The following is a 24,352-nucleotide window of genomic DNA, read 5'->3' as shown; positions in this document are numbered from 1 at the left end:
ATTTGATGTTTTTAATTAAGGAAGCATACTCAAATAAAGTAAAATACTACAAATACTACACATGATGCAAAGTCTAAAATCAAATTATACATAACTTGTGCAACCAATACAAACCAACCTTGCTTGAAACCAAACTTAATTTCCTTCATTGTTTAAAATACATATGGAAAGATAGCCCTTACATCTTGGGGGAAATTCTCAAATTTGGAAAGATACCATTTCCTAGTAACGTAACTCCTACCTGTCAAGTAAAAAGTTACACCAATAGCACAACATAATCCAAACAAATTTTGAGAAATTAGAAAAAACCCCCAAAATGTCAATATCTCAAAAAGATAATGTGGGCACACTACTTTATCAAACAAACCTCCCTTGGGAATCTTGTATTGTTTTTCACCATCTTTTCTCATTTTTGATAAGAGGTAATGGTGATAGAAATTACCACTTATTCCCAACAAGAACACAAACATCCCAAAATACTTCAAATCAATTCTTGGCTCTGGTAATCCTTCTGATAGGTGTTGAAAATATATTATTGTCACAGTGGCTATGAAATATAATGCCCCAATAAAAATTGCAGAATCAAGCATCACCCCACCACTGTATTTGTGAATGAAAAGCACCTGGTAGTACAATGTTATCAGAAAACACATAATATATAACATCAAATGTAAACATATAGTGTGGAAAGTTATTATCAGGTGCAAACTAATAGTAAATAAATTCTCAGATGCAATTGTCCTGAAATGTTTAATATGCAGGCCAATGGTGAATGTTTGATCGTTGATTTTGTGCGAATCAAAGGTCAGCATCTGGTCACTAACTTTGATTTTAGAGGCTTTAATGTTAGTATACAAACGTAAACATTTAATCTACATATTAAAAACTTTCAAACTTTAGACATCCACATTGGAGATTGACTAATATATAATCAATATTCGAACATTCTAAAGTTTTTAAGGTGTGTGGATTAAAAGTGAACCTTGTTGCTATCATCCAAAATGTAAAATAAGAAGTTAGTGACCGCTCACATTTAGCCTGCCTTAAAACTTTAGGATGTTTGCACTTTAATATTTACCTTCTTCCAAATTAGGGATTCCAACTCCTTCCAAAAATAGCAGTGTAAAGCACAAAATTTTGTTTTCACTATTTTTCTTCTTGAATTGACTACAATAAGCACACTTTTCTCTTTCTGCAAAAGCTTGTTGCTAAAGGGTTTATAGTGGATTGCAAAATCAAGTCTAACACATAGTTGTCAAAGGCGCGCCTCACGCACGCTTAAGCGACACTTTACTCAAGGGGACTAGTGGTTCAAAGGTGACCGCTTTTAGTGCTTTTTTAGCACCTTGGGAGTAGCTTTAGGCACCAAAAAAATTCGCTTTATTATCAGTTAGGTTATCTACAACTAGATTTTAGGGTTATTGACAAATTCTAGATAGTTTTTTGCATAATTTCAGGTTTTTAGACAGATTTTAAGTAATTTTCAGTCTGATATAAGAGCTATTGACAATTTTTAAGGTCTCTAGTGAGGTTTAAGGTTACCAAAGAGATCATTAATAAGTTTTAAAGTCGTCAAAAGGTCAACAGTGAGTTCTAAGATTGTTAAGAGATTGTCGGTGAGTTTTAGAATTACCAAAAAGGTTGTTGGAGAAATTTAAAATCATCGGTTAGATTCACTAATCCCTTATAGATAGTCGTCATAGAAATTTAAGTATGAAAACTAATTATCATCATATTTGAGACTATTAACGTAGTTATTGATCAATGTTTTATTGTTGATATCGTAACAAATAATTTAAATTTAATGGAAATAAAATAAAAATTCATAGAATTTTTTAATTGCTTGTAACGCCTTCGCTTTGCCTTGTTCGCTTTAGGCAGTAGAACCTCTCATTGCCTTTCTACGCTTTGCGCCATTGACAACTATGGTCTAATATGTTCACAAAAATATAGTTCTTCTCCCAATTCGCCAGAGAAGAATTTTAAATTTTCTAAGACTATTGAAGAAATGACTGTATATAAAATGATTATTTGTGAATGTTACCTCAAAGTCTCTTTTGAAGAAATGGAAGGTAAGAGCAGAAGTGAGCAGCAGAAGCCTGAAACTCTGATGAGGGAAGATCCAAAAAGAAGCAAGACCGCCCAAAAATGCAGGTGTATAAAGCATGAGCATCCCAGTTCTACTAGAAAGTTTAACCTCCTTTGTTGCAGATTTCCCAGAGCTATTAACATTCCAAAACTTTGAATACTTGAGGTGCTTTCCCATGACTTCTGAGATCGCCATGAGTGTTAAAATCACCAAAGTTACCACCGACATGGCCCTGATCAAGAAAGAAGGCGGTGTGATGATTGAATTATCCATCACCAACATGGCTTCTGCTTCTTTCCCAGTCTCAGAATTCAGTTTTGACACGCTTAGATGTTAAGGGGGGAGCAGATCTTAAAGTGACGTCGATGCCAAGATAAAAGATGATATGGTTGAGTTTTCCATATAGACTTCAACTTTTGGTCCCTGAGGTTTAGCTTACTTTTATTATGTCTAATAGAATTTGAAAGTAACAGTTAGGTCCTTATCAGTTGCTATCTATACAGTTATTTTTTTTCTAAAATTTAACACAGTTGTTAACTGAAAATTATATAAAGTTAAAATTATATAAAGTGACCCCTCGCTTGAATAATAAATCTAATCTAATATTTTAACATTCTTTAGACTAAATTATTTTTTCTTTAACTTAAAAAACCAAAATGATCAATAATAAGTCAATATTAGTCAACCAATAAAAATCAATAAATTGTTATTTGTCATTTTGGGATTTTAGTAAAAGAATGGCTGATTTGATCTATTGGGTGTTAAATTTTTTGAATAAAACTAATTTCAAATAAATTGATGTGACATTATGTTAAATTATCAAATTGTTTATTTTATTTTTGATTTAAAATCACTTAATCATATAATAATACATTAATATATTTGCAACTGTTAGTTTATTATTGTTTATAGTATAGGCTTAATACACACTATTACAAGAGCAATGCCACGTATGCATATTTTAAGTATAAAAATAAATACATAAATGATATGTAATGATACAATTCAATATTATTTTATTCATATTTTAAAATCATTCAATCATATGATATCGTATTATTTATGTATATATTTTATATACTTAAAATATGTATATATAATTTTATTACAGTCACAATGCCATGCAACAACATCATACTTGGGATGATATGAAAGAGTTGTTAGATCAATTAATTACTACTATTGGGGTGATGCTGTTAGTTTCTGAAAATTACAGGCTAAAAATTCTTCACTAAATCTTGGAGGGTGGCAATTAGAGACTCTATTTTATAATATTTTGGCAAGATTGACATTTATGGAAGACAAGACGGCATCCGGGTCCTCCTCCACATTTGTATTATGCAATGCCTAAATTGTCCCTCTCATTTGCAATAATCCCAATTCGCACTTTTTGTTCCCATTTTTCTCCTTTATTAACAAAATTTTCCGATTCTAACCTTTTTTTTTCACCTTAGTAAAATCCCTTGATTTAATATAATTACTCTGTCTCTCCAGCAAAGGACTCTATTTTAATTGACGGTAAAAATCATTTTTACTTAAATCACTAGTAGATAAAAATTAATACAAAAAATAAATACAATAAAAACAATAATAAATATTAATTGATATTTTTTACTAAGAGTCCAATTTAAAAAATCCAGATTTGTCAACTTGAATATTTTTGTTAGAATAAACTAACTAATTTAATTAGTGGATTTTATAACTACCTCCAAAGTTAATCACATCCAAAAGATTATGGGTTTCAAAAATAACGAAAATATAGCCCCTCCAATTGTTTAAATATATAACTTAATGAGTTGATGTATATTTATCAAATTATCTTCGTATTACTTATTTTAATAACAAAAAAATTATCCATGTTTTGGATTTGACAAGCCATGTGAGATTGTTACATTTCAGTATAGAACTCCGATTTCGTATTAAGTGACAAATTTCGAACTATCATATATAAATTAATGGCCAAAAGACTTGTTTTCGTTAAAGGATAAGTATAATTTGGAACTCACATATGTCAACTTTTAAAATTTAAAAGTCTCATTCCTAAATTAAATTTTATTAAAATTCTCAAGTTAAAATTAAAAATAAAATTATAATTTAATTAAAAAAATTTTAAACTAAAATTTATTATAGTTTATTTAATTTAGAAATCTAACACTTTTCTCTCACTTGGAGTTTGAAATATGGGTATTTCCCTCTTAAAGTCTTTTCTCATATTCTCTGATAACTCATCCAATTCTGATCGTTGGCTAGTTTTCCCTCCTTCTTCTCCCTCGGTGGGTCATAATTTCCCCTGACGAAGACAGAAAGTTTTCTTTTGAAATGAAGATGATTTAACGAAGACTTTTCATCTTTATTTAAGACGGAGATAAGAGTTTTTGTCTGAAGACTCATAATCTGATAACTCATTTGAGATAAAGATCGTTTCTCTTTATCTCATACAAAGAGTCTTCGTCTCCATCTCTAACAAAAAAGGATCACTTGTTTTTATCTTAAATAAAGATCTTCATTTGAGATAAAGGCGAAGATAAAGATCATTCATCTTCGTCTTTATCTCAAATGAAGATCTTTGTCTCCATCTCAAACAAAGACCAAGAGTCTGCAACTTCATCAACTACGTCACTCATGGTTTAATCGGATACTTTGCCGGTGAAATTTTCATTTTCTGCAGAGCCATGGTATCTTCAGGTTGTGGGTTTGGAGCTGTTTCAGAGGTATTTTTCAGTAGTGTCTGAATATAGTTCGAGTGCTGCCTCTAAATTCCAGGATCTTCCTCAGCTATTTTTAGCTGCATTGGAGCCCATTTTACAAGATCTGTTGCGGATCCCTTGATCACGAAAATTTGTATCATTTGTTATCTTCTCTAAGTACATTGGAGGGTGATTTTAATGAGCTTAAGAGGGTCAGACATGTAGTTTGGTAGAGAGTGGCAGTTACCAAGTCAAGTTCGAGCTTATGCCCTTGAACTTTTGCGATCTATCTCAGGTAGAAACAGGGACGGTTTTTCTTCTGAACAACAATCCGATGTTCTTCCTTGGGAAGGGTGGGATGAGCTGCTCACTGCAAGTAAAACGGGTGAAACCACTGCCAATCTGGGGTTGTACTTTGATTTATGAGTACTTCTAGCAGGTTTATGAGTACTTTGGTTGCCCTCAAATCTGCTCAACTTGTGGCAGCTATCTCACCGAGCGTGGAAATAAGACTCTGGTCCAAAATGTCGATACAGCTGCCTCCTACTTCTCGAAGTTGTGTGCAGTTGCCAGTACGGATCCCCATTTTGGTACTTTGGTAGACATTTTGGAAGAGTGGGAAGGGCTTTTTTAATTAGATATGAAGTAGTTTCTGAAGAAGCATCCACTGCCGAAATAAACTGGAACAGTGATGATTGGGATGAAGATGGGAAAGTTTTCAGGAAGCAGATCTTGTCGAGAAGAAAAAGAAAGAAAACTCCCTTGCTGTTCATTCTTTGCATGCATCTTGCATAGAGATTTTCATAAATTTTATATCAGTGGCCCCATTTAAATATGTGTTGAGACTGATAGACCATTCCTCATCGACTTTTTATGAGATTCTGCTGGATGAAGATGATGCCAGAGGCTTGGACAAAATTTTACTTGAAATGGATTGCTTTTTGGCTTTAAAACTGCTGCTTTTATTGTCTTAAGAAGCCATTTGGTTGCAGTCTCTAAATGTAGTTGAAGACAAGCTGAAACAAGGAGGCATATCCAAAACAATTGACCAAGACCATGAGTTGTTAGTGCTTGTGTCATCTTCTGGGGTTACATCAACTATCACCTCCAAATCTTCCTATGGCACAATTTTCTCATATCTGTGTTACTTGGTCGCAAGCTTTTCTTGCCAGATTCAAAAAGCCCAGTTAATAAGACAAACAAAGGGAGGAAGAAGTTAAAACATTGCCAAAGACTTGCTTCTTTTCAGAAAAATCCTCTTTCCCAGTTTTATATCAGACCTCGAGAGGGCAGATCAGCAAAGTTCATGTACACAAATGCTTCTCTCAGTATCTTCATTGTTGCCAAGGCCAGTCTTCATAGGAACTTGGAGTGGCCTCTCCAACAACTACAGATTGAAGGCAAGATGAGTTTCAATGAAACGCTAAAAAGCACTGGTTCCAGCTTGAGAGGCAAGCTGGGAAGTCTGATGGGTCTGCCTTGCACACAAAGCTTTTAGCAGGATAGCTATCGTGTTAGAAACTAACAATATACACCAGTTTTGAATCATTATCAAATAAAATTTTATTCCAAATTTCGTTCATTTTTACAACAAATAAGGAAAAACAGCCTTGACATCTTTTGGGAAATTCTCAAATTTGGATTGGTACCAATTCCTAGTGGCAAAGCTCCTTCCTATCAAGTAAAAACTTGTGCCTAAAGCAATTGAAAATGCATACAGAGTTTGAGAAATAAAAGCAAATCCCCAAAACACTAATATCTCAAATAGATAATGTGGGCACACTACTTTGTCAAACAAACCTCCATTGGGAATTTTATACTGTTTTTCACCATCTTTTCTCATTTCTGAGAGGAGCAAGTGATGGTAGAAGTTACCAATTATTCCCAACAAGAACACAATCACCCCAAAATACTTGAAATCAATCGATGGCTCTGGCAATCCTTGTGATAAGTGTTGAGAAAATATCATGGTTGCAGTAGATATGAAATAGCTTACAGTGATAACAATTGCAGATTCAAGAGTCATTGAACCACTATATTTATGAATGAACAATACCTGTAGTAAACACTGCAGAACAATTAGTTTTTATACATATTTTTTGTCTTCAACTTCAAGGATGAGCTAAAATTCGAAATATATCTCAATTTAAAAAAAATAAATAAAATATCATTGTTCAGAATCAAAATTCAAGGTCTTACATCATCTCCACAATCAATGTTTATAATTCTAAACTCTAAGAATTACAAGTGTACTAATAATGAATATTAATTTGCATTCTAATGATGTGCATACAGTTTCCTCATGCTATAGATTCAGTAACATGATCAAAATATACATCTAACTTACAGTATGAAACATATATAGAACAAGAATTTTCCATCCTGAATCATTATATAGAAAACAAAAAAAAAATCCTTTTCTACGCTTTGTTTGTGAGAAAATTATCACAGATTGTAAATTTGAAGTGAGAGGGGAGAAAAAGGAATACAAATTAAACTTATTTAAATAAGTGTTGAAAAAAGTTGTTAATTTCTGCAACAGACAAAGGCCATTTTGATTCATTCATGTAAAACAAATTCAGAAATTAACATGTATGAATTACCTCAAAAATTCTCTTGAAGAAATGGAAGGTGAGAGCGGACTTAAGCAAAAGAAACCTGAAACCCTCATCAGGAAATAGCCAGAAAGAAGAAAGACCGGCAAGAAAAGCAGGCGTATAAAGGACAAGCATCCCATTTCTGCTTGAAACTTTAGCCTGTTTTGCCGCAGATTTCTCAGAGTTACTGTGAAAAAACTTGGAATATTGAACATGCTTTCCCTTGGTTTCAGAGTAACCTCCATTTGCCATTGAGACCACAGTCACCACAGACATAGCTGTGACGAAGAACGAAGGTGGTGGTGGGAAAAAAACACAACTCAGGAACATGGCCGCTTGTTAACGATTTTCTCTTTGTTTTTACGGAGTGAATGGCATTTGTTATATTCTTACTCTCATGCATACACAAATAGGAGAAGACGTGCAAATGTATGAAGAATTTAAGGCATTTTCTTCTGGGAAATTAAATTAAATTAAATTAAATGCCCAAAAATCAGGTTATCAAAGCAAATTTATCCAGTTTTACCAATATTAAGCATATATACCCAATAACCATGTAATGACGAAACTGCCCTTCAGTAAGAGAAACTAGAAAATTGGAAAGGGAAAAGCCAAACACACAAAATTCACAAACCCAGCCATACGCGTTCAGCTATCCATCTACCGTGACTTTCACCGGTGATCTACGCTACTTTTACAGCAATCAAAATGATTGAAAAGGTTAGTAACTTAATTTTTGTTATGTTTTATACATTTTAATACAAAGACTTAGGCGATTAAATGTGTTTTTTTATGGGTGTTTTTAGGCTTTGGGTTTTTATGTGACTCACTATAAACATATTGCAGGAAGATATGTTTATAGTAGGTCACACAAAAACCCAATATAGAATGTGAATGAGCTATATATCTTAGAGTTTGGCACATTAGCATTCAATTTGGACTCACTAAATCAATGGTATTTGGGTTTTCATCAAAAAAGATGAAAAACCAATTAATTTTTTTAATTTAAGAAAATGTGTTAACATGTTTTAGGCAGCATTACATAAGCACATACTGCATCTTTAATAAGAATACATTTTCATATTGCGATTTTTGTTGAAAAAAAAAAATTTTTATGAACGGTATTAAAAGGATAAGGTACAGGGTGTCGTGTTGCGTGGAGATTCAGTAGTGGCGTCAAATAAAGACACGTTAGAATATTGACTTGGTTCTTCTGGAATCAGTCATGGGTGAAGCAAACAAGAGCAATATATACATCACTTTCATATAAATGTAAATTCTGATAAGGTAAGCTAAATTTTAAATTTTTGGGTGCATGAATGGTCCATAAAAACAACAATACTGTTGAACATCATTTCTTAATGTTGAAAGGCCTGGCTGATTGAGACTGGATAGTGACCCTCAAGTTGGCGTTATTATGAGAAGAACTTGGAAACAAGGGCCAAGGAATATAACTTGGGGCACAAGTGGGTTTGGACTCTCGTTCTCTTAATTGTACCATTGGACATCTTCAACTAATTGAATATTCTTGTGGTATTGCTGAATTTGTAAATTTTTTAATATTTTTTTTTTCACTAGAAATACCACTGATGCCTATAACACAACAGCCAATTGGACTCGGAGAATTACCATGAATCAATCTGAACAAAAACAAAAATACTTATAACAAGAAGATTAAAGAAAAATCATAAAGCTGCTGCTGCTGCAAATCTATTGCATAAATCCTGGAAAGCCCAAAAAACAGAAGCAGACAGACAATTATACAGACCTCCCACATGTTCCCGCCATCAAATCTATTATGACCACGAAGGGAGATTCAGATTAGAAGTAAAAACCACAGCAATTTCAACACACAACTATACCCTCTATACAGCCACTACCTCAAAATCTTATGTACTAAACGACATTTTAAATTAAACCTTCAATTGCAACCTACTACTCACCCCAGAGAAGAACGGTCCATGCTATATCTCAACCATATCACATAAGTTCTGGGCTGCCCCCCCACACCGCTGAAAGAATTCACACAGGCGAATGTAATTGATAATTGTCTTTTGTCATGATAAGCTGCAAATCTCTGCTCCGGTTTCTCAGCTCTTTTCACAAAGCTGAAAATGCCACTGGGAAATAGATTCTGTTCAACACACTTATGGTAAATCATCTGTCTTATCCTAATTGTAGATTTTTACTGGCTTCTCGAACGTGTGACGGTTCTGCAAAATTTAAGTTAGGTCAAACAGAGAATCCATGCACACATATATGATCTCCTACAAGATTGAACTTTAGTTTTTTCTTGGTAGTGGTTGTTGTCTGCACTGTAGAAATTTAACCATCCACCAAACCACACCAAAAAAAAAAAAAACTAGACTTCCATTTCTACAGTAGTTACTGATTTATCAATGAGGATTCAACAGGAAAAGGTTTCTAGCATAGGGAACCCTAGATGTTAGCTATTGATGGTAACTCCGACCACAAATTGTTAAATAATTAAACAAATGATGATTCAAGTCATTTGTACCTGATTGGCTGCATATGACCTCTTAGGGGCGTTGTCTGTGTGTTCTAATCCAAGATACTGCTCCCAAGCACCATAAACATCCCTTCGCTAAAATTATGATAACAAAACAAGATAAGACTTCACAGACAACAGAACAATCTGAGAAGAAAATGGTTGAGGTAAGGGACAGAACAAACCTGAAAACGACTAGATACAATGTCAGAGTCCTGAAGATACTCAGGTCGACCCAGTGACAAAAATGCAAACTTCCACTGAGAGCAAATTCATTAGGGAAAGAAAAAGAAAGGGTTAATATATTTAACAATCTGTTAAACTTTGGAGAATATGGCATCTGGAAAAAAAAAACACCTAAAAGACTGACAAACAGAACAAAATCCCAGTGATGTTGAGAATTAGTTCGCATAAACAGAATTCAGTTCCTCGTAATTCCTCTTTCAAGAGTATGAAACCAAAGTAATGCAAAGAGAAAGAAAATACCTTTGAGAATTCTTCTTCTGGAACCTGCAATTTTTTCTGGATCCGCACTTTAACTTCAGCTAACGTTTCTCCCTCACGAATAACAAGGAAAAACGGTTCCCCAAAATTTTGAACCTGCTGTTAATACAACCATTGAGAAAAACAGAGTAAAGAGAGAGAACAAGCACATATATCTGTAGCACAGTTCACCGAGTGATCAATACTAATTGTCACAGCAGACTATTATTTATAAATGAATTCAATTATATCAAAACAAACAAAAATATCAATGAACTTACCACTTGATTTTGAGCTGTGTCTTTCATAAAATGATAAACATGAATCAGTCGATCAAGAGGACCGAAGTTTTTCTCCTCTTCTGGAATCTGGTTCAATAACGCAGCAAAAAGGAAAAAAAGCAATACAAAAACCTTTGAGAATTAGTATACAAACGAAATCTGTAAAATCTGCCAGACACAATAGAGACTCACCTCCTCAGCACGTAAGGTCCAGTATTGGTCATTAATATTCTCAATCTTCTCACTAAGTGGGAAAATCTGCAAAACGTATTTACAGAGTTAATTTCTCTTTCCCCTCTTACATTTTAGGTATTGAATTTCAGAATTACAAGACAGCAAAAGCACTTATCGCAAAACATCAATTAAAGAGAAAAGCTCTTGGAACTTCATTTTTTCCATTCGAGACACGAAATTTATTAAGACAAGGAATTCCAAAAGGGAGCACTAGTAGTCAACAAAAAAGACTTCAACAAAATGAAACCTCTTCATACTTGAACTGAAACCAGCCCTTACAATTATTAAAGCTTTGAAGAGATTTTTAGAACCAGACTAAATTTACTATTAAAGATAAGACATTTTTTATATTAAAAATTATAAAAGCATAGATAGAATAAAAGAGTATAGCAAAGTCTGTGAATGTAAATCGCTGAACAAATGAACCAACTGAAATAATCAGGGTCCTTAATCAGTTCAACCAAGTTTACCTCCTATCAGATGGTATCCTTGTTGAAAATTACAAATAGAACAGACCTCATTTACCATAAATTTGTTCATATACCTTGTAAATCTTGTGATAGAAAACTTCAAGCAATCTAAGCTCAGCATCAGGATGAGACAACTCGACCTGTATTTTAGAAAATAAGTTCATTTTCCATAGCAATCAAAACCGAATATTTTGGCTCTGTACATGAAGTTTAGACTAAAATGTCAACTTCTGAATACAAGTCTATCAAGAAATATTTATAAATTTGAAAACCAGAGTTTCAATAGTAACCTTTGTCTTGAGGTCATTGATCACATCACCTACAGTGCTCTGTTTTGGCAATCTAATTGTATGAATCATAACCTGAGAACATAACCAAGATTCTGTGTGAGGCACAAAACTTAACAGTGTACTGTAAAATCAATAATGATTAGAAAACTTAGTCTCATAATCTGCACTCACTTCATCCTTTGTAGCATGATGAAAAGCAACCTTCAACATCTTCAGGCCTTGAAGTTCCGGCAAAGGAATATCCAGTACTTCATAATACAGTATATCCGTAGTCTATCCATGTGAGATGAAAAAACAAAATAAACTTTTCAGCCACTGGTTTACATGAGAAACTGAAAAAAGTAGAGGCCCAAAACCAATATCAAATAGGCACACCAAAATGATACTAACCTGATTGTAATGGACAAGCATGTCAGACAAGCGTTCCACTCCTCTGTACTTTATAGGTTGAGGCTTGGGCTGCTGGGAGTAACAGTTATGAGATGTAAGCCTAATCTTGGATGGATCATCCAATCCAAGATGTTGAGCTACTCTTTCCACTACATCATCATAATTGTGACCCTTTGACCTAGACATATTATAAGCAATGAATCAAAAGACATTCATAAAATTATATCATTGAGCTGACAGTTCCAGAAACGAATAAACTGTAGAGTGACTTGTAAACTTACAACTCAAGGAAGAATTCATCCTCCTTTGACTTCTCCAAAGACCGAAAGCGAACAACCTATACATTGTCAAGTAACATAGAGATTTAATGTTTGATATGTGCATCTTTCAGTGGGAGAGAAACAAATTACTAGAGATAAGATTTGTATTAATTAAAAATGAGATGCAGAAAAATGGACAACTCCACAAAGAGGACAGACTATCCTAAGCAATAAAAAAGGCTTCAAGAGACCATACAAAGAATGTAACTCCACATATAATCAAAAATAGCCCCTAAAAGACACAAAAAAATGCCTGAACTAAGATTTGGAAGTCATCAAGATCCCAAACAGGCATGGAGAAATAGAGTATAAAATATAAGTAACCTACCACAACTGATTACCAATTTCCCCAATTTATACAAAACAAATGAAAATTTCACTTGTATTAGTCATTGGTGCATTAAATCAACCACATAATACCAATAAAAATTTCACACTCTTAACACATCTAACAAAGTGCAATGTAAAATGCTGACACTTAAAAATCTCAAACTAACATCTGACAAAATTAGAAGTACCATTGTCCACCAACTCAAAATGTCTACTATCACAGAGTAATGCATTTTTCATTTGCCAGCAAGCACAGACAAAAGAAAAGAAATCTTTAACATGAGAATAGAAAAAAGATCTCATCCAAAATACCAAGTTATTTCATGTTTACAAAACATAACAGAAAATTAAACAAGTTGTCCAAGTAATTAGAAACTAACAATTGCAAATTTCCCCCAATGCATACAAAACAAGTGAAAATTTCACTTGTACTAGTCATTGGCACATTAAAGCAACCACATAATACCAATAAAAATATCACACTCTAACACATCTAACAAAGTGCAATGCAAAATGCTGACACTGAAAAATCCAATAAACTAACATCTGACAAAATTAAAAGTACCATGTGTCCACCAACTCAAAATGTTTACTATCACAGAGTAATACATTTTTCATTTCCCAGCAAGCACAGACAAAAGAAAAGAAATCTTTACCATAAGAACAGAAAAAAGATGTCATCCAAAATACCCAGTCATTTCATGTTAACAAAACATAACAGAAAATTAAACAAGTTGACCAAGTAATTAGAAACTAACTATTCTCTTGTTAGAAAGACATTATAACCATTTCAAATTTCCAGCAACTCCTCTATGACCTGTTCCTAAACCTGTTCATAGCTAAAAGTCATCTTTCAGTAGTTAGAGCTGGCTCATCCTTTATGGAAAAAAATCATGATAGCATGAACCAGCAAGTTCTAAACACAGAAAGTGAATCCAAGCAATCGGCATAACTACCTTGTGCTTACACAAATTGTTAAACAGCATAAAAACTCCAAAACCAGTTCAGAGCTCGGTAAGTAGAAAGCCTTTGCTCTTGGAAAAATTTTCAAATAATTTTTACCTTCATGATAGCAAGATCAATTTGACTTATAGGAGCAAACAACGGTTATGTTACTCTTTATCTAATTTTTCAAGTAAAATTCTTCCCATTATAAGCTAAACATAATTGATTACAACATCAGCACCAAATTTTTTTTACTTGGTATAGTCGCATTAGTCCAATCCTGTATTTGTCTTCCATGAATAGAATTCAACAATACCAAGCCATGCCACGGTGAGATGGAAGAAACTAAAATAATATACTCAGGTTACATCCTTTAGCCAAAGGATTTGGAGAATCAAACATTTCCATGATCAAAGTATACCTGACGGTTATGCACATAATCCAAAAATGAAGGAACGTCTGGGTAGCGGCATTGTTCTCCACTTGCAGCCTGAGAAAGCTTCTGGAAACAAATTATGTCCCCATCTTCAAGCTACAAAAAAATTAACCGGTCAAACGATAGAAAAACAGAGGAAGTTCCTACAGATGCAATTTTTCTTATCAGACATTCCATTTTCCTAACAGAAATAAATCATAATAATTAAGAAGCAATTGATTCCAGATGGGATTCTCAACACGGGTCTTCCATACCTGACTTGCACGAAATGTGAGTTTCTTGTCAATAGGTTCACACATAACATTTGGTTCAAACTTTATTTCCTGGCATTGAAAAAGATGGGTTAGATTACTATAGAAACAAAGATTTTATGAAAATGAAGAACTTAATAAAATCTGTACAACCTCATAAAGGTCAACATCTTCATCAGGCGCAAATCCAGCCATTTCATTTAGTTTTGTCAATATTTCAGTTGGCTTACCAGTACCCTTCACTAATAGCCTCCCAACATACCTGACATGTAGAAGAAAGCATAGCCATGAATGATACAACCCACAGAAAACAGGAAAAACAGAAAAAGAATCAAGTACCGGAGCTCCTCTTTCACTGGATCATAAAGTTTAAAGAATAGAAGAATATCCTCTTTAGTTTTGTCAGGCAGAGGAATAGGGCGCAAATCCTGCTTAATTGTACAGCAAGTAATTAGACAATGACAAACATCACCATTCCAGAATTAACAAATTATGATGAACCCCAACAAAATAAGTTCATCAAAAGTTATCTTCAGCAATCTCAAAAAGAAATATAAAAGAGTAGACTATATACATTACCTGCCCAAATTCTACTTCCAGAAACAACTTTAGCTCTACACTACTTGCTTTATTCGAAACCTCTCTTAATTGACCAACCTATCATAAATTGAAGGTTAATACAAAGATAGAGACATGCACGCCACATTAATCACACAAAGGCCGTAATCATCAACTTGTGTATGCAGTCATTATAGGTTCTAAATTCATCTTGCATATTCATATCAGAAATTCATTTTCTACACCTACTAACATAGTGATATTGCACATAAATAAACCCATATCACACCAAGGAAATCCAACTGTCAATGGAGAATATATGCAGGGCATATAGGAATCAGAACTGTAACCCACCGTCGGATAATGAGCCAAAAGAATGAAAACGTTAAAACGGTGGAAATACAAATGCCAAGGAATCCACATGAACTCCAAACGGAACATTAGACAGGATAATTAACTTCCCTCTACATTCTCCCTAAGAACACACAGACATGGACACCATACACAACATCCTGGAATTACTAACATACATAAGTCAAGCGATTATAAAAAAGCACACTGAGATGAGAACTATTCTAAAGATATTTATCATATATCAATACTTTATAGTGACTTGCTTAATAATATACATTTATTGGATCAGAAATGAAAGTACAAAAAGAAATCAAAAGTTACTTACTGATTGTGCTTCCTCCTGGGGAGTCAGTGGTCGATTAGGGCGATAAGTATGGTTCTGCCGCTTTGCCCACAGCCAAAAACGTTGAAATTGCACTGGGATTCCAAACTCCTTAGCAACATCTTCCTAGCATAAACATCACAGGCAAGTGGATCAAGACGAGTCAAGGAAATGCAATTTTTATATTTAAGTTTTAAATCGTTGACTTAGCAGTCAAGGAAGACAGCATCCCAAATATATTTTCTGATAGTAACAAAGTTATTTATTGATAAGAAGTATATGACAAGAAAAGTTAAGTCAATAGTCTACCCTTTGAGAATAATATGAACATTTTTGCACCAAAGAAATTCAAGAAACACAAGGATCAAAAAATTAGCCCTTCAGCAACAACAAACAACAGTGATATGACTTACTAACATAAATTAAGGCATGACTCTCACTGACTGCTGGTCTGAAATAAGTACATCAACATGATTTTGAAATTTTAAGAATAGGAAATAGTATAGAACTCCAACTGGTATACAAAACCAAATTCAAAACAACAAATTAAAATAAAGCAACTCCCCTTGCAAATTGTAAAAACATCAAACATCAAATTATACACTCAATCAATAAATGCAAATATTTTTCTAGTGAAAAAACCAAGTTCAGATGGTACAATATTAAAATCAAAAAGGAACATCAACTAAAGAAAAAAAACTTTTCCATGGAAAAATCATATTATTTGCAATATATAATTTATTTTATATGCCCTCTAGTACTAAGTTAACAAACACAAGAAAAACCAATTAAGCAAAATCATTCATTCAATTAAGTTGATCTGCTCCCTCACAAGCAAACAAGAGTTCCAAAATGAACATGAAATTGAAAATTTAACAATTTGTACCTTGAAAAGGTTAAAGGGAATTTGTTTCTGAATACGAAAACTATGAACTTTTTCATGATCTACAAGATCAAAGTATATATCCTTTCCAATCTGTTGAAGTAGATCCTCACTACGTGCGACCTAAAGGCATATAGTAACTATATAATTGTAGGCTGTTTCATAAAAGATATTCTACGTTTTACTAATGAAAAACAATATTTAAATAGAAAGCAAAGAACCAAGAAGAAAAAATTTGGAAGATCATAACCTTTATAATAGTATACAAGTGTGCCTCTGCTTTTTCCTTTCTTTTTTGCTCCTTTTCCTCTTGTTCTTTCTTCAATCTTATCTGAAACATAATAAAAGAAGTCCAGAAAAAAACTCAGTCAAGAAGAGAACATCCTGAATCTCATACAATTACTGGATATCGTGAAACACTTACCCTCAGGTGCTCAGCTATATCTTTCTCATCCACATTACAGATAATTTTGTCTTTGTCACTTTCACGTATATACACAAGCATATATGCATTTGAGTATTTTGTAAATTTAAATGGAGAATTGTTGAATCCAGGATTTGCATGTGGTAACTGCTAGATGTAAGCAGAATATTAGAAAGAAACATTCAGAAAGCTAAGAAGCATGAAATATAATACAAAAACTAACAGGTAATGATCAGAACACCATCTACCTCCTCCTCACCACCATACTGCTCCTCCAATGCCCTTTTTATATCCTCTTTTGTTACCCGTTCATCGTCAAACTTGAACCTAAAATATAAGCATAAAATATACCATGAGCAAATCTTGAATTTAGAAACAAAAAGCATACATTCAAAGCACAGAGGAGAATGATTAAGTTAAGACATCCACAAGAATTAGCATTTAAAACAAAATCATAAACAGCCAACAAAACAATCAATGAAGAGTAGAAGAAGGGAAAAACAACAAATCATGCAATCAGAAAAATATAATGTCACTGTTTGCACAATAACCTAAGATTAGCAAAACTATTTGACTGCATACCCCTAAAAACATGTCAGAATGCATAAAACACAAAAAGATAGGATTCATAAACAGCAAAGAGATACAGAACAAACCATTGATCTGAAAGGGTTGGCCTGATATAAGCATAGTAGTGCCCACCATGTACTCCACCACTGTGAACCAAAACACTGCAAGCAAACAATAAATTTTTATTAAAACATTCAATTACATAAATGCAGCAAAAAGCCCATCATCGATAAAAATTTTAGTATCAACACCATAAAGAGAAACCCACAAAAAGGAGTGAACACACCACAAATAAGAGGAAGAAAGGCAATTAGCAGAAAATTGGAAACGCAAGCCAGATACAGATATCACAAGGCATCATTCAAGAATAATTACACTCAACGACCAGAACCTTATGGCAGTGGTATCAACAGCACAACCATGTTCTACTTGAAAACATAAAGCAGGTCTACATATGACATGGATGAAAACAATTCCAAAATCACGTATCTAGTGAAGAGGCCAAAGCTTTTTATGGCTTTCAACATAGCACTCCCAGGCAAAGAACCATGCATACAGGTGGAGTGGTTTTGTTGCATTCCACTGACACTTACTCTATTAAGATGACATTCCCACGAATTTAAACCATAAACCCAGGGAGGCAAAAGCATTTTATGGCATTAGAGCACAAGAATAAATTGTAGTACAAACATACACAAAACTTAGAGTATATATTTATTGTAGAAATTTTAAATTTTTAGTTTCAGCGCAGAAGTAGGTATTTCATTTAAGTTTTAATCAGCTCCTTAGAGTAGTATAATGAGTAACTCTTATAAAAACTTTATGATGGCTCTAAACAAACAAGATTTTAAAAAACCAGTGAATCAAAAATAAGAGGCTTCTTATCCAAGATATATCATACCTGTGAAGAGTGTACAGATTGCGAACACTTCTGTCTGCATCAGGGGACAAATATTTTCCATTTTGTCTATCAAGATCAAGTTGCAATGGGAACTCATATCGATCATTTATCTATTTTCCATCAATAATGAATGATTAGGCATACAGCTTCTATGGCTAAATATTATGAAAATGAAATGAGACAACGAAACTAAATAAAAAGGAATGTTATGAGAAAAGAAAGAATTCATGTGAACCAAATCCGCTTGGGCTAGAAAAATTATAGAAAAAATGTGTAAACAAAATAGTATCCCCTTGAAATGGCACATTGCCTTCAACATACCACAAGATGCTATTTCATCATTCTACATAGAAACGCCCTTGGATTTTTTTAGGAACTACATGACTTCCAGTCTTAGCATGCAGTTTCACATGTGATTACAAACTGCAAAATCAGCTTTATAAATAAATTTAACCCACCAACACGTATTAGGGTATTTTGTAGAGTATATAGCCAACGTATTGCAATTTGGCAGGTATTCTGGAACACATCTATTGGCCACAGCCAACCACTAGATTGAATCTCCATAGAGGAACTAGCAAAAAATTTTTACAGAAAACAGAGAGACGTGAGAGGACATTTCTCTCTGACATGCCATAATAATAGTAAAAAAGTCAGTTCTTAACATCCTGTTAGACCCCTAAAATATTAGGATATTGCAATTTAAATAGGATTTCTGTAATTTAGGAATATTAGGATATAATTAAATTATAAATACCGTTACAAATATTATATTAATATTAAAAAAATTATATGAGCTCCAATTTAGATTCAAATCAATTATCGTCAATTAGAGTTAGATTCCTATTGATATAAATAGTATGTGCTGGGAAGATTTGATTGAGTTTTTGAAAATTAATTGCAACAAAGTGCTGTATTCCAGGAGGTGGAGCACCATCTAACTCTATTGGCGGAGTGCCAGAGCACTTTATCCTTCAAATTGCAATCCTAAATCAAAACAACAGGAAAAAGGATAGTCTAAGCTGTTAGATTCTTTTGGCCACATATTGCAGCAACTACGAGAAAGGCACCTGCTTGGTCTCTTTTATTGATAATGCAAATATACATATCTATAGTTCCTATCAAAAAGTGAAAAGTCACCTCAACTTTGAATTGACCCCAATGCTCAAGTTTGTATCAATTGCACATAGAATCAATCCACACGTAAAGCCTAACAAATTAGTAAATGTACAAGCCGAAGAAAGATGGTAGAATAGTGGAAAATTATCCTACAGAAGAATTAGAATTTTTCTGAATTTGAATCCCTTTCCCAACCAAGCCATAATATCATTCCATATGATACAAAAGCTGCAAGATGTACAAAGTAACCTACAAATATGTCAATTAGGCAAAGAATTTTCTACTTGATTACTAACCTTTACCATAGTATCCCGCATAAAATCATACTCAAACCGTTTTAACTGTAGTTGAAGGACAGGAGGAAAGTCAATGAACAAGACACCCTTTCTAGCATCCTGAAAAGACCCAAAAATAATTTCATTGAAAAATGTCTTCCAAAAGAAAACAGAAGCAGAAGCCCTAATTCATTTTCAGAGGCACTATTATCAACCACAGTTCGATAATAAAAGAAAGAGGAGAAAACTCAGTAAAATAAGCATCAATTTAATATTCCAACTACAGACAAATTTGCAATCCTGTCAGATCATTCAAGATTTGTTAAAACCATACAGCTTGACAATTTAAGTCTGAAATAATTTATATGGAAAACTTGAAAGTTCCAAAAAAACTCATACCTGCAACCCATGTTGCTCAGCATGATATTTATTGTCCCCTTCAAGGCGTTCCACTTCCACATACTTGTCAAAAGAAGCATAAACATCTCGACAGCCTTTGACATCAAGCTGAAGATCTACAATTAAATATAATTAAATTCCAATCAAGACCAAAAAAAAAATCAGGACTAATTTAGAAAAGCACAATTAATTGTACCATAAAAGGACTCCTTTCTCGTTGATTTATAGTCCACATTGATGCATTCAATGTAGTTCATGTGATGACCTTCAAACAATTGCTGTATTGTGCCCTCCACAACAGTTCCCTATGCCAGAAACAGACAGATATGTTAAACATAATTACAAGCCAGTAGAAGAAGTATAAGTCTAAAACCATAAAGTTCAATACCTTCATTTTATCTTCGAGTTTCTCACAAAGAACCCTATTAAGTTCTTGAACGTCGTGTTGCATGAAAGAGTCATATGTGTCCCATCCAAAAGATTTGGTCAACTCTTTTGTTGCTACACTTGTATCACTGTACTGGAGCTTATAAAACAAACTCTGCAATGCCAGAGGAATGCTCCCTGATGGCATATCATTTTCAGTTGTTGGCATATGATACACAGCCTGCAATAACAAACAGGACATTATGCTTCCTTGATAATCATATCAATATAATAATTTATAGAAAGTGAATTTACAAACCTTTCTAAAGTAAGGAATATGATACAGTGTTTGAAGGAGAGAGTTCATGTAGCAAGTAGCTCCTTGGTTCTTAAGTCCAACATAACCAGTCTCCTTTTTGGAGTCATGTGACCAATAATCAACAACTCTTCGAACCGCAACATCAGCCTCAACTACGCAAGTCTCATTTACAAGATAACCTCTACTGGGGTCATACAATTCACCAAGAGGCATAAATGAAGTAAAACCCCAGTCACTTTCCCGTGCATTAAACTGATGCTGCGTGTCTGCAACAGTAAGATCAGAATCATCAGCAACATATATGTTATATTATACATAGTGAATGGCTGTACACTACAATCAAGAGAGGGCTTTCTAGTAGCAAGAAACTGTTGCAAAATTATATCATTTAAACAAAAAAGTCAAGAACTTTCTTTTTTACAGGAAACAAAAATATATGTTACCGTAAAAAAACAAAAACAAACAGAAGAGCACATATTCACCACAGAAATTGAACCCATCCACCTAGCGTCAAAGGAATTACAAAAACCATCATGAATCAGAAAAAGAAAAGACAAAAATAAATAAATATTACTACAGCCTGAAACGCCCCATGAACACAACCAGAGCCAAACCAGTGCTCCTAACCAATGTAGATTGTTAAATCAAAAATAACTGTGTTAAAAGTCTTAAAAAATACAAGCTTAAAGAGATCCTACTCCTAGATCTTTTCGCCCCTACTGTCTTAGAACTCCTTTTTATTTCCTTCACAAAGAAAAGAAATAGAAATACACACTTTCTAAGATTCATGGACTTTTGTCTTTCCCCAAGATAGAAAAATCTCCAACAGTACCTCCAAACAAGATCTATGGGTAGCCCACTACGAATTGGTTGCTTTACAAACTTAGTATCAAAAAGAATCCACCGCCTATCTTTTTTTTCTATTTCCAACAAGGCAACTAATAACGAATAACCATTATATTTTAATTTATTTATGAAACACCACCTTGATACACTCTTGGTGCAATTTTCCATCCCAACTTGTCGAAATCCAGTTTTTCTGAACTAGGGAAAGATGAATTATCTGGATATAAATTTTAGTTTTCATTATAGGCCATATCATACATAAGAGAACTATCTATTTTAGTCTAATTCTTATTTGTTTAAGAATGAAGAATTAACTTTCCGAATTTAATCTTTTGCTTTGTTCATAGTATGACTATGATAATGAAATTCAATAATGGAAATAGGTTTTCTCCACCAAATTCCTCTTGGTTTTTTCTCCGTGTTAAGGGCTAAAACACTACTGTTGAGACTTTATCGATTTAGGCTTTTTGATAGATGATCACATGTAATCAAAAAACAGGTTAACCAACTAGACTAGATTTTAGTCCTATTATTTAAATCAATTATAATAAGTTGAAATTGTATTTACTGTTATGTTAGTTCATGTGATGTGGTTAAAGCTTAAAAATATTGGGCCTTTCCCCATAAGCTAAAGCTTTTATATCAAGTTTTCTTGATGTCCTTATTTACTTTCTCCCCTCATTACTTGTATTTTCTACCCTACATGTCTACGTAAGATAATGATGAATAATCCTTAAACATACATTACCTTGATGTTAATGGAAGCAGGACAGAAAAGTAATTACAACATAGTGAGAAAGGGAAAATGGACAAACATTACAAACCTTGATAAAACCAAATACTCAAAAAGAGACAGGTTAACAATAACCACTTCTCTTCTCTAAAGAGATCTCCAAACTAGTACAATTTACTAACAACATCCTAAAACAAACACCAAAGGCATTCTACCTGATGAAGGAGACAATGAGATTTTTTACATTATTATAGTAATAGAGAAAGAAGGTACCTTTTCTAATTGAATATTTGCTGTGAATCTGATTGACAACAGCTAAGCTGAACTGAGCATATCTACTCCACCCATATGGCAAAGTTGTTGCATCTGCAACATCTAGATACATTGACAAATGATCCACATTGTTCCCCTTTGGAAAGATGAGAATCCGCCTGAAATGCAATCAGACAGAAATCGAGGTCATCAACCAAAATAAGAATGACAAAATTAATCAGATAAGACCATAAAATTATGAGTGAAATAAGAGAGGAGAGATTTGCATACCACTTGTAACCTCCAACATAGAACACATCAGAGTAAAGCTTCTTGGTATTAAGTCTCGAAAAATTCTCAATTGTCCAAGTGAATCTTGCAGATGGCGGATCATCAACTGCCTGGGCATCAACTGTACTAGCAGTTTCTGCTTGTGCTAAAACCAGGAAAAATATATTAAGACACTAAAACTCCATTCGCTTACTGATGAAATATTAAAACAGAAAATCTAATATTAGGCCCCATATGTAGCCAAGAATGCCGCAGAACACCTACCAATAGAACCATTATTCAGTAACATAACCCATACATTTCAAGTTGCAGCTTTAAGTATTTTCACAGTTCCCTTAAAAATCCGATAAAACAAACGAAAAACAAAAAGCACATTCAAACAACAACACTGGTCGGGAAAAATGAATATTACTTCAACTTAAAAACAAACCAAACAGACTAATTCACTATTTCACTCCAGAAAAGAATGCAAATAACAAAACCTAAAATAGCACAGAAATTCCATAACTCCAATTTCCTTTGGCACAAAGCAAAAAAACAACTACTTAACCTACAATTCTAATCCGATTTCAACTTTCGTCCCAATTTTCTCAGGAAACAAACAGAAAATAAAAGCAATTGGATTGAAATAATAAACCTTCCATTGGCTGAGGACCTTCAGCAAAGTCAGTGTGGGGAACCAGCATATCATCGTCTTCCTGACGCTGAACAAAACACAAACCAAAAGTAAAAAATTAAACAAAATCAAATGCGAAAAAAAAAAAAAAAAGCTCGGATCTACTAGTACAAAACCTAGAAGTAAAACAAATAGAGGTCAAATTAAGATGATACTGAACATCGATAGAATTACTACTAATACAAAATGCGTCGTTATAAGAAATCTGTAAAATCAGATTGAAGTAACAAATTAACGAGGATGATGACGAATCACGATTGATTGATTGATTGATGAATAAGTAAAGGATAAAGAGAGAGAGAGAGAGAGAGAGAGAGAGAGAGAGAGAGAGGGAGGGAGAGGGAGATTTGGTAGTTACATCTAATGGTGGAGGGGTCATCAGAGTCATGGCTGGCGATACGATCGAGCGAATCGAAGGAAGAAAAGGAGAAGTCCGAACGTAAGAAAATTTCAAGTTATAGAAAGAGAGACGATTAAGTGAGAGGAAGAAATCTAGTTCGGGGTTTTAGTGAGAGAGAGGGATAATTCGGGAATTTCGAAAATGTTGGCGCGTGTTTTTCACATGATTATATGAAATAATATATTTATATTAGTAAATTGATCAATGGTTTAAACTGAAGTACACAGAATTTTAAACAAGGCTAAATGACTTTTCCACCCAAGGTTTTGCGTAAGTATAAATTCCTTTCAAATTCTCGTGAATATCAAGTTATTAATATATTTTTATTAATTTCATATTTATTTTCTAAACC

The 24,352-nt window shown here is 33.5% G+C and overlaps 3 protein-coding genes across 7 annotated transcripts; all 3 read right to left on the bottom strand.

Annotated features, from left to right (window-relative positions):
* Positions 1 to 64: 64 nt before the first annotated feature.
* LOC123192308 (3-oxo-5-alpha-steroid 4-dehydrogenase 2-like) lies at positions 65 to 2,453 on the bottom strand. Its single transcript, XM_044604804.1, has 2 exons — positions 2,045 to 2,453; positions 65 to 623 (listed from the first exon to the last, which is right to left on the bottom strand). The coding sequence occupies exons 1-2, from the start codon at positions 2,369 to 2,371 to the stop codon at positions 153 to 155; spliced, it is 798 nt and encodes a 265-aa protein (XP_044460739.1). The 5' UTR covers positions 2,372 to 2,453; the 3' UTR covers positions 65 to 152.
* Positions 2,454 to 6,314: 3,861 nt separating this feature from the next.
* LOC123193719 (steroid 5-alpha-reductase DET2-like) lies at positions 6,315 to 7,782 on the bottom strand. Of its 2 annotated transcripts, none has more exons than XM_044606804.1 (2): positions 7,380 to 7,782; positions 6,315 to 6,844 (listed from the first exon to the last, which is right to left on the bottom strand). In XM_044606804.1, the coding sequence occupies exons 1-2, from the start codon at positions 7,701 to 7,703 to the stop codon at positions 6,362 to 6,364; spliced, it is 807 nt and encodes a 268-aa protein (XP_044462739.1). In that variant the 5' UTR covers positions 7,704 to 7,782; the 3' UTR covers positions 6,315 to 6,361. The 2 variants fall into 2 exon arrangements, with proteins under 2 accessions (XP_044462739.1, XP_044462740.1); XM_044606805.1 differs by having other exon boundaries at positions 6,315 to 6,832.
* A 1,265-nt stretch (positions 7,783 to 9,047) lies between these two features.
* Positions 9,048 to 24,112, bottom strand: LOC123193718 (ubiquitin C-terminal hydrolase 12-like). 4 transcript variants are annotated; one of them, XM_044606800.1, is made up of 32 exons: positions 23,959 to 24,112; positions 23,562 to 23,628; positions 22,925 to 23,069; positions 22,655 to 22,812; positions 20,803 to 21,068; positions 20,506 to 20,724; positions 20,314 to 20,422; positions 20,118 to 20,233; positions 19,740 to 19,838; positions 18,325 to 18,434; positions 17,510 to 17,584; positions 17,102 to 17,180; positions 16,854 to 17,000; positions 16,680 to 16,760; positions 16,433 to 16,552; positions 15,550 to 15,672; positions 14,892 to 14,969; positions 14,652 to 14,740; positions 14,466 to 14,574; positions 14,316 to 14,384; positions 14,047 to 14,157; positions 12,312 to 12,367; positions 12,031 to 12,208; positions 11,812 to 11,913; positions 11,641 to 11,712; positions 11,425 to 11,490; positions 10,839 to 10,904; positions 10,647 to 10,733; positions 10,369 to 10,485; positions 10,068 to 10,142; positions 9,892 to 9,978; positions 9,048 to 9,586 (listed from the first exon to the last, which is right to left on the bottom strand). In XM_044606800.1, exons 1-32 carry the CDS (start codon positions 23,986 to 23,988, stop codon positions 9,545 to 9,547), a joined length of 3,348 nt encoding a protein of 1,115 aa, XP_044462735.1. In that variant the 5' UTR covers positions 23,989 to 24,112; the 3' UTR covers positions 9,048 to 9,544. The 4 variants fall into 4 exon arrangements, with proteins under 4 accessions (XP_044462735.1, XP_044462737.1, XP_044462736.1 ...); XM_044606802.1 differs by having other exon boundaries at positions 10,369 to 10,482; XM_044606801.1 differs by having other exon boundaries at positions 10,650 to 10,733.
* Between the last annotated feature and the right edge of the window lie 240 nt (positions 24,113 to 24,352).

Source organism: Mangifera indica, chromosome 12 (assembly GCF_011075055.1).
Source record: "Mangifera indica cultivar Alphonso chromosome 12, CATAS_Mindica_2.1, whole genome shotgun sequence".
NCBI classification, from domain to species: domain Eukaryota; kingdom Viridiplantae; phylum Streptophyta; class Magnoliopsida; order Sapindales; family Anacardiaceae; genus Mangifera; species Mangifera indica.
Note: the sequence above shows the minus strand (reverse complement) of the source record. Positions and strands in the feature narration are given on the sequence as shown.